This window comes from Paramormyrops kingsleyae, chromosome 23 (genome assembly GCF_048594095.1).
Source record: "Paramormyrops kingsleyae isolate MSU_618 chromosome 23, PKINGS_0.4, whole genome shotgun sequence".
Taxonomy (NCBI): Eukaryota; Metazoa; Chordata; class Actinopteri; order Osteoglossiformes; family Mormyridae; genus Paramormyrops; species Paramormyrops kingsleyae.
Window position 1 is genome coordinate 4,855,010 of NC_132819.1, and position 14,105 is coordinate 4,869,114.

Genomic DNA, 14,105 nt, shown 5'->3' on the forward strand with positions numbered 1-14,105 from the left:
TGGAGACTACAATGCGGGCACCTCGGAGGACTGGGGCCGCCGGGCCTATAGCAGTCTAGATATAATAATTTTGAATACAGTGGCCCTAATTTCCTTTTGATGGACTGTGTGGGGTCTCTTCCAGCTGCTCCTTGGCTGAGGGCCTGGTTTTTCCTTTCACTCTTTCAGCAATGGCGTTTCAGAGCATATGAATGGACGGCGGCGAATGAGCTCATGTGACTGGGCCCACACGTCTCCCTCTGGCTGCGTTTGCACCAGCCAACATGTCAGTTCTCCTCTCTCCCGTTCAATGCGGCTGCCAGGCCATGCCCCGTCTGCCGCGCCGCCCCACCTCCTTCCCCGCTCTCCCTTCCTCCTCCTCATGTTCGCATAGCCCTTTGCGGTTCCTCGCTGCTGCCCGTCGTTCCAGCCGGCTGTGCCCCGCCCGCCCGCCCGCCGCTCACCAATCCAGCGTCTCCTCACCTCGGATGACTCTGTCTCCTCATCTCCCGGGGCAACTCTTTCAAACCCGCAGACGGAAAAAAAATGCCGTGGGGCAACCGACAGAGGAGTGGATGGAGGGACAACAGAGAAAGAGTGCAGACGGGGAGTATATAGGTGCCTGCTGCTCTGGCTGGGCACCGCGATGGGCTCGCTCAGAGGAGAATGGGCATCGTTACTCCCTCGGGGTGCATTTACGAGCCTGTGCACAGTTCTTGAAGGGCTTCTACAAACCAGATCTGAGCCGTCTGTGGAACAACACTCAAGAAGTAACATCCTGCACCCTAAACTATGAGTGACCATAAGTTTTTAATTTTTACTTAAAGTGACTACTCCCTATTCCTTCTAATTTTAACTTTTAAAAAGTTTATAGCAGCTTAAAGCATTGAAAAAAAGGGATATGTCTACTGATCATCTAGCTTTTAAAAATCTCAGTATAATGGGCACCCATTTTAAGGTCTGCAAATGTGTTTCTCTTCAAATTGAAGGCACTGTGCTTGTGTCTCGTTTTCATTCACCGTTTCTGTGAATGGAAAGTTCACTGCAGCAGTAATCTTCACCAACCAATATGCCCTGCAGGTTTTGGTCTCATTTTGTTTTTTGGTTTATTATATGCAATGGCTTTTCGCCTCATTGGTGATGTTTAATTTAACAGACATTGACTTTCATTATCCCAAACTCCTGGCATCTCGCCCAACTGTCAGCCCAAACGCTTATACACACCAACGCTGCCTTGTCGATCTCCTCAAACCCAATCACTTTTAGTAGGGTTATTTTGAGAACTTGCATCAGCTCATATTATAAGGTCAGCTTGAGAAATGTTCCGCCTGGTGAGGTAGGGCTCAGGGAATGTGCAGGATTGGCAGTGTAGCACCGGTGGCTAACCAGACGTCGCTACGTCATGGGCTAACTCATCTAATACAAATGACATTTCCACTCAATGAAACCTCCAGGTCACCACATAGGCTTTGACTCAGTAATTCTTCAGTGAGGAAAGTTTCTTTGATAATATCTTAGCACCAAAGCTTGAACAACCTTAACTATTTTTGTTTCTGTTTTGATTCAGGAATATCCACAAATTTAAAAGCAAATTTCTAAAACACACTCAGGCCATGGGAAATTTATGTGGATGTGATGAATTTTTGAAATGTAATTAACGTTCTCTGGATTACATGAGGACTGAGTGAGTTTTGGTTCCCAGTACTGCACCATATCATGAGAAGAACATCAGCTCATTCGTGGTCTCATCTCAAACACACCCAACAATGGACTGAGTGAGTTTTAGAAATGTCTTAAACTCCCTCATGTTTGCATGAGACTCGCATATTTGAATACAAACTAGATTTCAAAATCCAATTTCCGGATAATGCATATATAATTTTCTAAAACATTTACTGATCTTACATTATCCCCATGTCCATCTGCCTGTATCAAACTTGACATAGAGATTTTGGATTCACCACAAAAAACTTGAACATCTCTGCTTTTAAACCGCTGGATCAGTTTCTCACTAAATCACTTCACTTCTTCCCAAATTCTCCTATTAAGTTCGGCCATATTTGAAAGAAGAGTCAGACTGTACAAATATTCCCGCTCATACACGGGTGGGTGGGTCCCAGTGGGGGCGGTGCGTGCTCAGCTGGTTTGGCCCCTGTCACTATGATCAGAAGGCCACAGGGTTTTGGCAGATTAATCACATGACTGTTGGGCCCTTGAGCAAGGCCCTTAACTTACTGAAATTCTCCAGGGGTGCCGGATAAATGGCCAGACCCTGTGCTCAGACCCCCAAGCTACAGTCTCACCTGTATATGTGTGTGTGTCTCAAAGGAGAGCATGATGGGATATGTGAAAAGCCGCATTCCAGTGTACCTGTGTGTGTAAATGGCAAGGAAAGCATGATGTCATTTCACATAGGTGGAAGGGTATCTATGATGACTGTCATTGGTTACTGTTTCAGGAGCTGGATTTAGATGTTAAATTCGGGTGCCTGTATATCTGGGACTAGTAATTAAGGGGGCATTATTAAAAAGGGAGCTGCCCAGGGCTATGCTGCACTGCTGCACTGCAGTACACTGGCATGCCGTTGTCTCTTCTGAGTATAAGGAAGAATGTGTACTAAATGTTTTATAAAGCTTCACACTGTTTTCCCCAAGTTGAATTATTGACCCAAACCAACTCATTCCCCGATAATTCTTCTCGCTGAGCACATGTAATCATTGGCCTGTACCAGATAATGAGAGAAATAGGATTCGGGACACCCGCAGGGCGATGCTGGAAGTTCAAGTCACTGCTGTCTTGTGATGCATATTTTTTTTCTCTGGGATATAGAGGTCTGTGTGCAGAATTAATCAGAGGTGGACCTCTGCTATGAGAATATAAGCAAGTTGGAACACAAGGGGGGGGGGGGGGGGGGTGGTTATCTAAATAGGCTGGGAGGAATTGTGGAGCAGGGCATGCTTTCACCAAACTCGGGTAGGAAACAGAGTCGGGGGTGGGGCTTTAACAGGCAGGTGGGAGGAGCAAAGCAGAGAGGCGGGGCCAGGTAATTCAGGAGAACAGGAAGGCTCCCCTGGCTAGGCTGGGAAGGGCTCTGAGAGCAGGGTGGGTCTCCACTTTGTAGGCTAGCAGAATTAAAAAAAATAATGGATGGGGAAAGGCTTTCACCACGAGTGAAGAATAATGTGCCAAAGTGAGGAACTGGCCCCACTACACAAGAATGAGAACTGAAGAAAGGGGTCTACAACAGTTCCAGAGGAGCCAAGGAATCATGAATGCGCTTCTGTTCACAGCACTGGCTTCACGAAGCAACTAGCCTCTGCCCTGGATCAACCAACCGTCGTCTGTTAGCAATACATGGGAATGGGGGGTGTGGACAAAGCAGTATGGCTCCATGGAGCCCAAAAGATAACCGCTGCTAATTAGCTGCTAACCGGCTAATCCAGGCGTCAGAGACCGTAGGCCGAAACGCCTCGAGTGATGGGTCTGACGGACATTGACTCGCTACTAGAAGACTGAGGGCTTAAATACCTAGAGAAGAGCAGCTCTGCTCGATCACCAAAGACACTACGCTCGAAATTCCCGGCAGTGCAGTTCGCGGGAAGCTGTAAAGACCGCTCTGCCACACTTCAGTCATCGAACGGAGTCCCACAAAGACATAAGAAGCTATAATGATGTTTGCCATTACTGCCCACAATTTTAATATTAGTAGTTAAGACCAATAAAAATTATATTAGTAAAAAGCTCAACCTTACACTGGAGCTAGCTAGGGTGGTACAGGGTCTTTTTCCTCACAGACCTTCTCTTCTGTACCTACACAGACCTGGTGGCTCACAAATCATTTTCAGCCAGCTTCTTCTTTATTTGGTAAAGATTTTCTACTAATTATAGGTCAGATTCTCTAAACAAGGGGGAATCAAAAGGCCTGTTGTGACACAGTATATCCTGAACAGTCTACAAAAAACTAACCGTAAAGAACATAACCCCGGGGCAACAGTATTTAACTAGAAAACAGTGATTAAAGGATGAACAGATAGACAATTTCGTGAATTAACCGTTATTTAAACAGGCGTTCTATTGGCCCTTCAGCCTTACAATGACCATGATACTGTGGAAGACTCTAGATCAGATCTAGACAGCAGAGCTTCTATAATTAGTGTCATTTGCAACGACTCTAAGGCTAAAATACATTAACAAAACACTGCACCGGTACTGTCAGGTATATTAATTTTTCATGTTGACAGACAACTCTCAAAGCACGGGTCCCAACTTTTCGTTGGCCAGTTATTATTATCTGAATGTATCGCAACGCAGAATTTTGCGGCTCAGTAAAATTATTGCAAGCAAATGCCCTGAAGCTCCTTTTTATATCGACCGGTAGCGCATCCTATTCAGGTGGGGAGGGGGGGGGGGGGTAATGGAAGTAAAATGGGAATAAAAGTAACAAGGTGACACGTTTCGGTTTATGCAAATCGCTTTTACAACTTCTTTGACAATTTAATTAAGTTCGCAGGCAGCAACGGTGGAGATTAATATTTAATACGAACAAAAAAAAGCCTTTGAATTAAATCAGATGCATGATGAATGAGCTACCAAAAGACGCCTAGAAATGTTCGTTGCGTGCTAGTTGCGCAGTAGGTTACCTGCCGTGTTTGTGCTAGAAATCATCACAGACGTAATCAAACTTTGCACCCCTGTTTCACAGGACAGACAATATTAATAAACATTTTAATATAAAAGTCAACCTACCGCATTTTTCGGACACAATTGGGGCTTTATCCTCTTTAAAATGTTGTATTTGTTGTTTTTTGATGCGGCGTATATGAAATATCCGCCGCTCTTCGCTTGGTGCAGTGCGAGTGGGACAATGCAGCGCTGAGTACGGATGGGGCTGCCAGCGAGGAGCGTGTGAAAGCTGGAGGAAGGACAGAAAAGACGGGATGCGAGCAAGCCAGGGTTTAAACAACCACGAACAGCCCACTTTTTTCTCTACATGTAACCCACTCTTGTCTAATTGGAAGGGGGGGGGGCAGAGAAACTGGGATGGAGGGTTGAAAAAATTGCAGCGTAATTGTACAGGCTTCTCAGTATAAAGCAAAGGGGTCACTCAGATATGCAGGAGGACAAACCGAATCGGGGATTTATAGGCGCGTGCATGATTTCGTGCTATTTCCACTGTGTGTAAAACGGGGGCATTCGATTCTGTTGAAGGGGGGTAAAGGACCGGCCGATGGAAAGAAAGTCGGTGCTTGAACGGTGCGTCAGTGCAGTATAGCGGCAAGTTGCTGATGCTGCACGCCGAGCAGCCAGAGCAAGCAAGCGGGGCAGGTCTGCGCTCGGCGCCTCGCCTCCTGAGACACTCTGAACTTAGTCATTTTTCAGAAAATTATAAAACTGCACGGTGTGTAGGTGACGTTTACAGAAAACAACACAGCTCTAATTAGGCATTAAAACTAAGATCAAAGATTTAATTTAAAAAAGTGAAAAACAATGTCACACTAAACTGACTATAATTGTTGCTCATAAGAGGGGCGTTGAAACCGGGTGGGGGGGGATGTGATCATGACAGTACAGCAGAAATATATGGTCATGCGATAATTACCCTGATATGGGAGAAGTGTGGCTCAGCGGGCTAGAACACTGTTTCTGTGATCGGAAGGTTCCCGGTCTAAATCCTAGGGTTGGTGAGTGATATCACTGCTGGGCTCCTGAACAAGGCCTTAAACCTCCATCTCCTCCAGGAATAAGCTGACCATGCTTTCTCAGAAACTTATAGTAGGTTTGGGTAAACGTGTGTGCTAAATAATGTAAATATATGCCACATACCTGTTCTGTCACATTTGCATGCACTGTCAGAAAAAAAACAGTACCAATTTATACCTTTGCTTGTCACTGGGGCTGTACCCTCAAAGGTAAGTGTTCCCTTTAAAATACAGAAATGGACTCTGATGAACATTTTTGTACCATTGCGGGGACAATAATGTTTGTACCTTGGGGATGTTCCTCAGAGTCCATTTCTATACCTCACATTACACTAAAGGGTAACCTTTGAGGATACTGCCCCAGTGACAAGCAAAGGTACAAATTGATACTCTTTTTTTCTGACAGTATGATTACAAGTTTTGGACGCAGTTCTTGAGTTTAGATGATGACACAAGTAAACACGCATGAGCGTGACTGGTAGAGGTAAGATTTCACTTTGTACCAGAGTAAAGGGAGAAAGGACAGAAGGTGTGAGAGTACAAACACCTTCAGAAAAAATGGTAAAAATTTGTACCTTTGCTTGTTATTGGCTCTGCACCCTCAAGGCTCTGCCAAATGTACCCTTACCTGTAGATAAATGTACCTTTTAAAGTATAGAAATGGTCTCTGAGGAACATTTTTGTACCACTGGGGGGACATTAATGTTTGTACGTTGGGGATGTTTCTCAGAGTCCATTTCTATACCTTAAATTATACTAAAAGGTACAATTACCTACAGCTAGGGTACAATTGTCAGACCCTTGAGGTAATAGCCCCAGTGACAAGCAAAGGTACAAATTTTTACCCATTTTTCTGAGAGTGACGGTAGTTAGTTGGCAGGCAGGGGTGTGCTGTAGTATAACGGCTGGAGAGGGGGGGCAATAGGAGCATGTCTACTGGGTAGCTGGGTTAAGCAAGAATATTGAGTAGGGGTTAGCATGCAGGTGGTGTAGCTTAGCAGTGAGGAAGGACAGCTGATTGGGGGGCTGCTGGGGAAGAGCGTGAATACTTCCTTGTAGCAGCCCCCCCACCCCCACACACACACACAATCAGTGCCTACAGCGGAGTGGCAGGCCTAGAATTTAACACAGCTGCATGGGCAGTGGGTTAACAGCAGCGCACGAGCAGGAGGCAGGAAGGAGTGGGCAGGGTGGATTAAACGGTGGAGAGGCTTGATGGACTTCATCCCTCCTCTCAGCCCAAGGTGCACCCTCCCCAGGACGAGTCACTTTAAGCTCCAATTGCACCATATCCCCTTTTATCATAAGGGCTTAACTCTTTCACAAAGCTCATTTGCATTACATTATACTGTTGCTTAGCAGTCCTCTGTTTTTTTTTTTTTACATCGGAAGCAAATGGCCTTTTACAATTTTTTCCCTCCATCTATACAGCTTGACATAGTAGTGAAGTAAGTTAGAGTAAACTTCCTGCTCACTATAATGGGGTGAAATGCTCTCCTGGAAACTAAGGCATTAACGTCTCTGTTGCACTGCGACCGCCTGTCTTGCAGTAACAATACATTTCCTGTGCACTGGCTTAAGTATGTGAAGCTTCCTGGGTCGCAACGCCCCAGTCGAGTCGAGTATTATTGCCACGCAGGATTGGACCCATGGGAGCCAGAACGCTTGAGCTGAAGCAGATCTGCATGATCACTTTTTTCCAGGCCAAGGTGATACAAACTAAGAGTAACCTCATCAACAGAGGTGGGTAGTTTGGGTCCACAGAGTAAAAGTCCAGACCAAGATTTTGTTTCACCCAACCAGTTGACCATTCTGTGACTATGACTCTTTATACTCAACTGATTAATTGAAACAAAATCAGACGAATCTTGATCTGGACTTTTACTCTTTGGATCTATAGCGGTAGATGGCAATTACTGCAGGATACTGTGATGGCTGTGATTCTCTCATAGGGTCCAGTTGGAAGGTCCAGGCCCAACCTCCCATAATCCTGTACTGGACAATTAGATGGATGGATGGATGGATGGATGGTCAGTGTAGGAATTCGGTTTTTGGCAGTTTACCCAAAACACAGAAGCTCAGGTAACGCCACTTATCCACACTTATGAATCGCTTTGGTTCACCTGAATGGAGGACCACTACAGCTGCCAACAGCAACACTTCATAATGGTTATTCCTTACAGCTCTCCCACCCAGATGGTAACCAAGCCCAACTTCAGCTATCCTTCAAGCGATCATGACAGGGTGGTCCAGTCGTTCAACGATTAGTCTATCGTGCAGCTGGCGACCCTGGATAGAGTTCTGGCAAATGATCTCACCAATGCTGGTCAACTGTGTTCAGTTCCAGATATGGAGTTACAGCACGGCAGCCAGAACAAAAGTAACGAAGGGGGGGGGGGGGGAACTAGTGAAGACAGGCATATTACCAGACAGATGCTTCCTGAAGAGCATGACACACTGTTACCAATAAGGCATCAAAGTAACTAAACTCAGGCACCACCCTTACGGGACAGAGGCAGGCAAGACGGCATGGCCAGTTATTCCCATGCTGCCTACACCCCGCGCAAAAAAAGAAAAAGAAAAACCGCAAAACGGACGACTACAGCAGACAGCGGGGTTTTCAGGAGATGACGGCTACCCGGGTAATACCTCGGGCTAACCAAACCCTCCACTTCAAACAATGCTGTCTTTGTAACTTACTGTAAAACGCACGGCAATCCCAGCCAAAAACTGGTACAAAAGACATTCAGCTCGTCCATACTAACCACCATGTTGGAAGAGGTAGCTGCCAAGTCGGATAAGGATAGCCCTCCATACGTTCGTCACTTAATCTGGCGTGGCCAGAGAGGAGGGGTTTAACCAACGCCTGCATCTAGAAATACTTTAAAGTTTGTCCTTTAGCCACATATCAGTGGGAAAAGAAACATTCTGGCTTTGAAAATGCAAAGGACAGATTTTTCTGGGGATGGAAAGATGGCGAGTATGCTGACTGGTTCCTTTATTCTACATCCTTCTTCTCATGCTTATGACCTCGTTCAGCTCGGTCCTGTTCTTCCCCACGGAGGACAGCCAGGTACGGAGGAGCTGCTGGCCCGGGCGGCAGAGATGGCCCATCGTGCAGGTCGTACACGCATCTGAAGGAAGAGGGGAGCCTCAGGAAGCCGTGAAAAGTGCCATCTCATGAGGGTCTCGCACACGAGCCAAGATGGCACTCAGATGGAACACAGAACAGTGGGGTGGAAGCTCAGGGGGAGACAGTCTGTAATTCATTCCCTAACCCCATTCCAAAAAAAAAAAGAAAGAAAATGAAGGGGGGAGGCACATCCAGAAGAATCTTTTGAGAGCAGCAGGGAGAAAGTTTGAGGTATAATTATTGTCATGGTGTAGAATTCAGTGTGAAGGAATAATGCTGACTCAGTCTACCCCAAGGCACAGAGGGTGGCAGGAGATTTCTGAAGGTGGGAGAGAAGCCCATGTGGGCAGAGACTGACAGGCCTTCAGCCACGACACAGTACAGCAAGTTCCCGGTATCTCCACCCACTCTGAACTGGTGTCAGCACGCCTTAGAAGCGGTCAGCCACAAAGCCCAGTGACAGGATCCTGTACATTATCCTGCCTCATATTTCAGTCTGGCAGCTGACTGGGCACCCCGAAACTCCACCGGCCTCACACAGAAAACTCAAGGCCAGACCTGGAAGGACCTGTGGCAGCCTTCTGCCTCTGCTGCCAACTGTGGAGCCGCCCAGCTGCCACAAACCAGTGCAATAGCAATGGCTTCATTTGCTGTACTTCCTTGGGAAACCAGACCGCTCAGTCAGATGGAGTGAGGCTGTCTGAGAACCTGTTAAAATGTCTGGGGAACAGATGCTACCTGCCTTTTGGTGAGAATTTTGAGGACAGTGGTAAAAAGAAATATATTCCTTTGTACAGCTATTTGAAAAGCTACAAAAGCTTTACAGTGGGATCAAAATCACAGTCTAACAACCAGATATTCTGACACCACAACTAGTGTCTCGGTTGCTGCAACTAAACATTTCGGTGAACGACGAACTGCATGAACAACGGTGACCCCATAAGTTTATAATGGAGCTGAAAAATTCTCACCGGTGAAAAATACGTCACAGGTGTCGTAAAATATTACTCGTGTGTTTGTCGTGATACTGGCATAAACAAACCTGCGTTGCCAATCCTATAAAAGTCCAGCACATACATAATACTTGACATAATGTCATTATGCACATGATATAATACTTGGTAATGATAATTAAGTTACTGGTTTATGCTTTTACTAGGCTGTACTATATAGCCGAGGTGGGTAGTGGGCAATACCATCTTAGGTTTAGTTAAGTACACTATTATGCTCACGCTATGACAAAATCACCTAACGACGTATTTCTCAGAACGTATCCCCATTACGTGTCGCACGGCTATAATCAAAAAAGCACTGACGAGAAACTAAATTTGCCGCAGGTCTGAAACTTTCTTCTGGTAATATACACAACCGGGACTTTGCTGCCCACTTGTGGGCAAACTTGACAATTACATTAACAATTACTATAATACTGCCAAGTAATGCTAGACAATTCACATGGGAACCAACACTAGTGAGTTATTCCAGCTAAGTACCCTGTACAAATATCACAACAGCATATGGAAACATCTTAGCATTACCTCAGACCTTTCCACATTAGGGTTGCCTTCAATCCAATCAAAAAACAACTTCCTCCTGTTTCCTGTGAAGCCATCCAAATTTTAATCAATGCATTACCTTAATTTAGTCCTGGGGTTTCTTTCTTAATGAACACCGGAACTATCCAAATTGCTTTATTTGTACACCACAGCTAAATTAGCAAATTAAAAATTTTTTTACCGACTTAACATGTACACACAAATCAAACATTTCTTGTCCATCAATTTATTTAGATGCCACATATTCTTGCACATTTTAATGCATATACATCAGACTGGATAACTGAAGACCAGCATGACGCTTCAAAATTAACAGCCTGAAAGCCATTGTTAACATCTGATTTCAGATCAGGTAGATTTTTACCTGACAAATCATATGCTGAGCCACTTCAGCAGAATACCTAAGGTTTGAAGTAACACTCAATCTACCGCAGGAAAACTGCTGTACACAGTCAATTAAGAGGAACTTCAGGTACTGCTGGCCCATCCGCTGGACTTTCCATCCGTCTGTCCATCCATCCGCTCATTGCTCAGTACCAGAAGCTCTTCCTCTGCCTCCTTGTCTCCTGGATACCCAGCTTCTCCATGACCTCCTCTTCAAGCGTCTTCAGCGAGGCCATGTAGGTCTTCTCCAGGGCATCTTCTGGGGATGTGTCCTTGGGACCATCTTGGGGTGCAGAGGGCAAAGGTCATCAGGTCACTCTACTCAGAACCTTGCATTTGAATAAATGTTTAAACGTGACTGAGGACACATCTTTGTATATAGCCTGCAGGACAGTGAATAAACGGTTACATTACAGTAAATTTCAGAGAATGCAGGAGGGAATGTGCTGGAATATGGCTCATTTTTATTTGTGCAAAGTCAGAATCCAGTTCAATTAAATCAGCTGACAATAAATTTGAATGCTGCTTAATTAACTGAAGAAAAATCATTTGATCAGGCTCCAGCATTTTATACAGACGACCCATCACCCAAGCCTCACCTTTCCACTGCTGGGTTACAATGCCATCCTTACGCTGAAATAACGGCTTGGGGATAATTCGGCCTGTTCGGACTGACACCCGCACCTTCTCCCCCTCCTCGGTGTATCTCCACTCCACTTGCGTGGGAATCCTGCAGAACAGCAAAATGCGGGTCAGACTCATGGGTGGCCAGAATTCTGGCGGGAGCAGCCTTGGGGGGCACAGCCTGGAGGTCAGTGTTTTGAGAGACCAGGGACTCAATCGGGGCCTACCTGTCGGAGGGATCGACAAGGGCGATGTCTTTCAGGAGGAGGGGGGCTTCACTGGCAATGTATGTGCCCCTGTAATCTGCAGATTTTCCAATATATCTGTAGTGCTGAAGGGGAGGGAGCAGATAAGAACTGACCATCACCAGCAACCAGAGACATCAGAGACGTGTACTGCCTGTATTTCTTCTGAGACCATGACTTCATGGTCTCATCTTTTCAATAGCAAGAAACTCCCCTGTCTGAGACTAAACCTTTTTTTAAAAAAATAAATAAATAAACAAGAAAAAATGTGGAAGCAAGGACAAAGGAAAGAATCATGGAGGTTGCACACAATGCACGTAGATGCTACATGGTCCACCTTACCGTGTTGAGACCCTCCAGAATGACCCAGTTACGGTTCCGGAAAACCTGGACAACCTTGCCCTGCTTCCCTCTGTCTTTACCAGAAAGTATCTCCACCTAAAGAAACAAGTCAATTTAATACGATCTGTATATAAATTATATTTATACCGACTTTAATCCCTACGTCTTACGCCAAGACTTGTTAAAAACCTTTTGGCTGAACGCTGGTTGTAAGTGATTCGCCAACAACCTAACAAAAGCGGGTCGTGGCTGAAGGTTAATGCTTACTGTATCTCCTCGGAAAACGGACCAGTCTTCGTGGGCAATGGGCTCAACAAAAACCTTCCGTCTCTTCTTGCCAGGTGGGTTGATTCTCTTCGCTGCGATGCTCCACGGCCGGCTGGTGGCGTAGCGGTAGTCGGCAGGCACCATCACCCGAGCCGCCATGGCCAGAAGGGCTGTCAATCTCATACTGATGTCTGTTATAAAATAATAATAATAAATAATAATAATAATAATAATAATAATAGACTAATTAAATAACTACTTATTTGAGTGCTAAACGCGTCTCGCAAAAACTGAAAAGCTCTGCTCATATATTTAAGTGTTGCAATAAACAGCATTCAGTGCACTTAAAATCAAAAGACAGATTTGCAACCAGCAACTACCTCTAGCTTTCCTTTCATAAAAGCAGTGCACTACATTCCGCTCACAATATCACATAACCTTGGATCAAAAGCATACTTGTATCCAAGCTAACTGCTACAGCATGAGCATTTTATTTCCATGTTGCCCTTTATACACCGAATTAAACGAAACGCGAAACGTATACGAATTCATATTTACGCTCCCGTACCTGTTTTATTACATATTTAGGTCATCATCCTCAACAAGAATGAAATAGATTGCATGAGATAGGTAACATGAAAATACACAAAATGGCGATACGCACCTCTGCTAGCCTCGGCAGCTTACGAAATAAAAACTTAGACGGACAGATAATCTTAAAAATATACACAAAACAGAAACATCTCGTTTCCTCTCAATGTCACATGTATCTCTCACCTATGACCTTTCGCGTGCCCGGCGCCAGGGCTTATGGGTAAAAATTGAGCACGTGATCTCCAAAGCCGCAATGGGGAAACGTTGGCTATCAAAATGCGTAGTATTATGACCAGCAACAGAACGAGAGTATTTGCATAAGATCCACCAATATTAAAGGGCAGGAGTTTATCTTGATTTCAAATCCGCGTGTTACACAAAAATACTTTGAGATCAATGGCGGCTTAATGCTAATAAGTTACATCTTGGGAAGCCCGAAACCAATTAGGTCTTTTAGACTAGTCCTTTTAATAAGCCGATTAACGGGTGACTGGTTTGCCGTTGCTTGTTTAAATTTTAACGATGTCTCTAAAACCTCCGTTTCCCTTTCTAGTGACGTTATCCTAATTTCCCCCATACTGTCCCGCGCACAGCGACATGCAGTAACATGCGTCGATTTAAAAATTTCGGTAGTTACTAGAAAGTTGCTGGCTTCACTGGGAGGCTTTGATTTCAGTTTGAAAAATATTTAGCCCTCATTACATGCAAAACGCAACACTTTACTGTAGCATAAGATAATTTTACATTTTAATTATTGTAAAATGGGGGGAGCCCGCCTCTGAAGCAACTGGAATTTGGAGCTTTGCTCCAATGCTAAACTCATTCTGCCAATTACGATATTTTAACTGTTAAGTCTTTTGTTCACAACGGCAGCGCCCCAACCTACTGAGCCACATGCTACCCCATTTTATTCCACACAAGATTTGTAATCAGGGTGTGACTACTTTACAAGACCCATCAAAAAATTGACTCACCTTTTCATCCTGATATTCCCTAAGGCAGCATGATGAACTTCAAAAATGATATATATATTACCCTCTATAAATTAGTTACCTGTCACTGCACAATGTACAGCAAGGGTTCACTTAATTTTATTGGACATGTATGACCTCTGTTTCAAACACATTTACTTTTCTAGAATGTAACATGCAAGAATAGACTGACCTAATAAATACTGCAGAACTGTTCAGTCCGTTGCTGATTAGTAATTTTACTGTATATTTTTGCTCTTCTCAAAACATGTATCATTGCCCAACCCGGTTCTTGGTGACCTGCAGTCCAC

General features: G+C 44.7%; 2 protein-coding genes across 6 annotated transcripts in view; both read right to left on the bottom strand.

Moving 5' to 3' along the window:
- LOC111853526 (brevican core protein) overlaps positions 1–4,952 on the bottom strand; it is a 32,645-nt gene extending 27,693 nt beyond the window's left edge. For all 3 annotated transcript variants that reach the window (XM_072705637.1, XM_072705636.1, XM_072705638.1), the window contains exon 1: positions 4,726–4,952. In XM_072705637.1, coding sequence (XP_072561738.1) covers positions 4,726–4,730 — 5 coding nt within the window. In that variant the 5' untranslated portion in view covers positions 4,731–4,952. The remainder of the gene's footprint in view (positions 1–4,725) is intronic.
- Positions 4,953–10,577: 5,625 nt separating this feature from the next.
- Positions 10,578–13,315, bottom strand: mrpl24 (mitochondrial ribosomal protein L24). Of its 3 annotated transcripts, none has more exons than XM_023830440.2 (6): positions 13,007–13,315; positions 12,230–12,420; positions 11,963–12,058; positions 11,603–11,706; positions 11,351–11,481; positions 10,578–11,034 (listed from the first exon to the last, which is right to left on the bottom strand). In XM_023830440.2, exons 2-6 carry the CDS (start codon positions 12,410–12,412, stop codon positions 10,898–10,900), a joined length of 651 nt encoding a protein of 216 aa, XP_023686208.1. In that variant the 5' UTR covers positions 12,413–12,420; positions 13,007–13,315; the 3' UTR covers positions 10,578–10,897. The 3 variants fall into 3 exon arrangements, with proteins under 3 accessions (XP_023686208.1, XP_023686207.1, XP_023686209.1); XM_023830439.2 differs by having other exon boundaries at positions 12,894–13,049; XM_023830441.2 differs by lacking the exon at positions 13,007–13,315 and adding an exon at positions 12,798–13,000.
- Between the last annotated feature and the right edge of the window lie 790 nt (positions 13,316–14,105).

Excerpts from the sequence above, each read along its gene's own strand:
- mrpl24 (XM_023830440.2), bottom strand. The coding sequence starts at position 12,412 with ATGAGATTGACAGCCCTTCTGGCCATGGCGGCTCGGGTGATGGTGCCT. Across the intron at positions 11,707-11,962 it reads TTCTGGAGGGTCTCAACACG|CACTACAGATATATTGGAAA; the intron begins GTAAGGTGGACC and ends CCTCCCCTTCAG. Across the intron at positions 11,035-11,350 it reads TGTAACCCAGCAGTGGAAAG|ATGGTCCCAAGGACACATCC; the intron begins GTGAGGCTTGGG and ends CTGCACCCCAAG.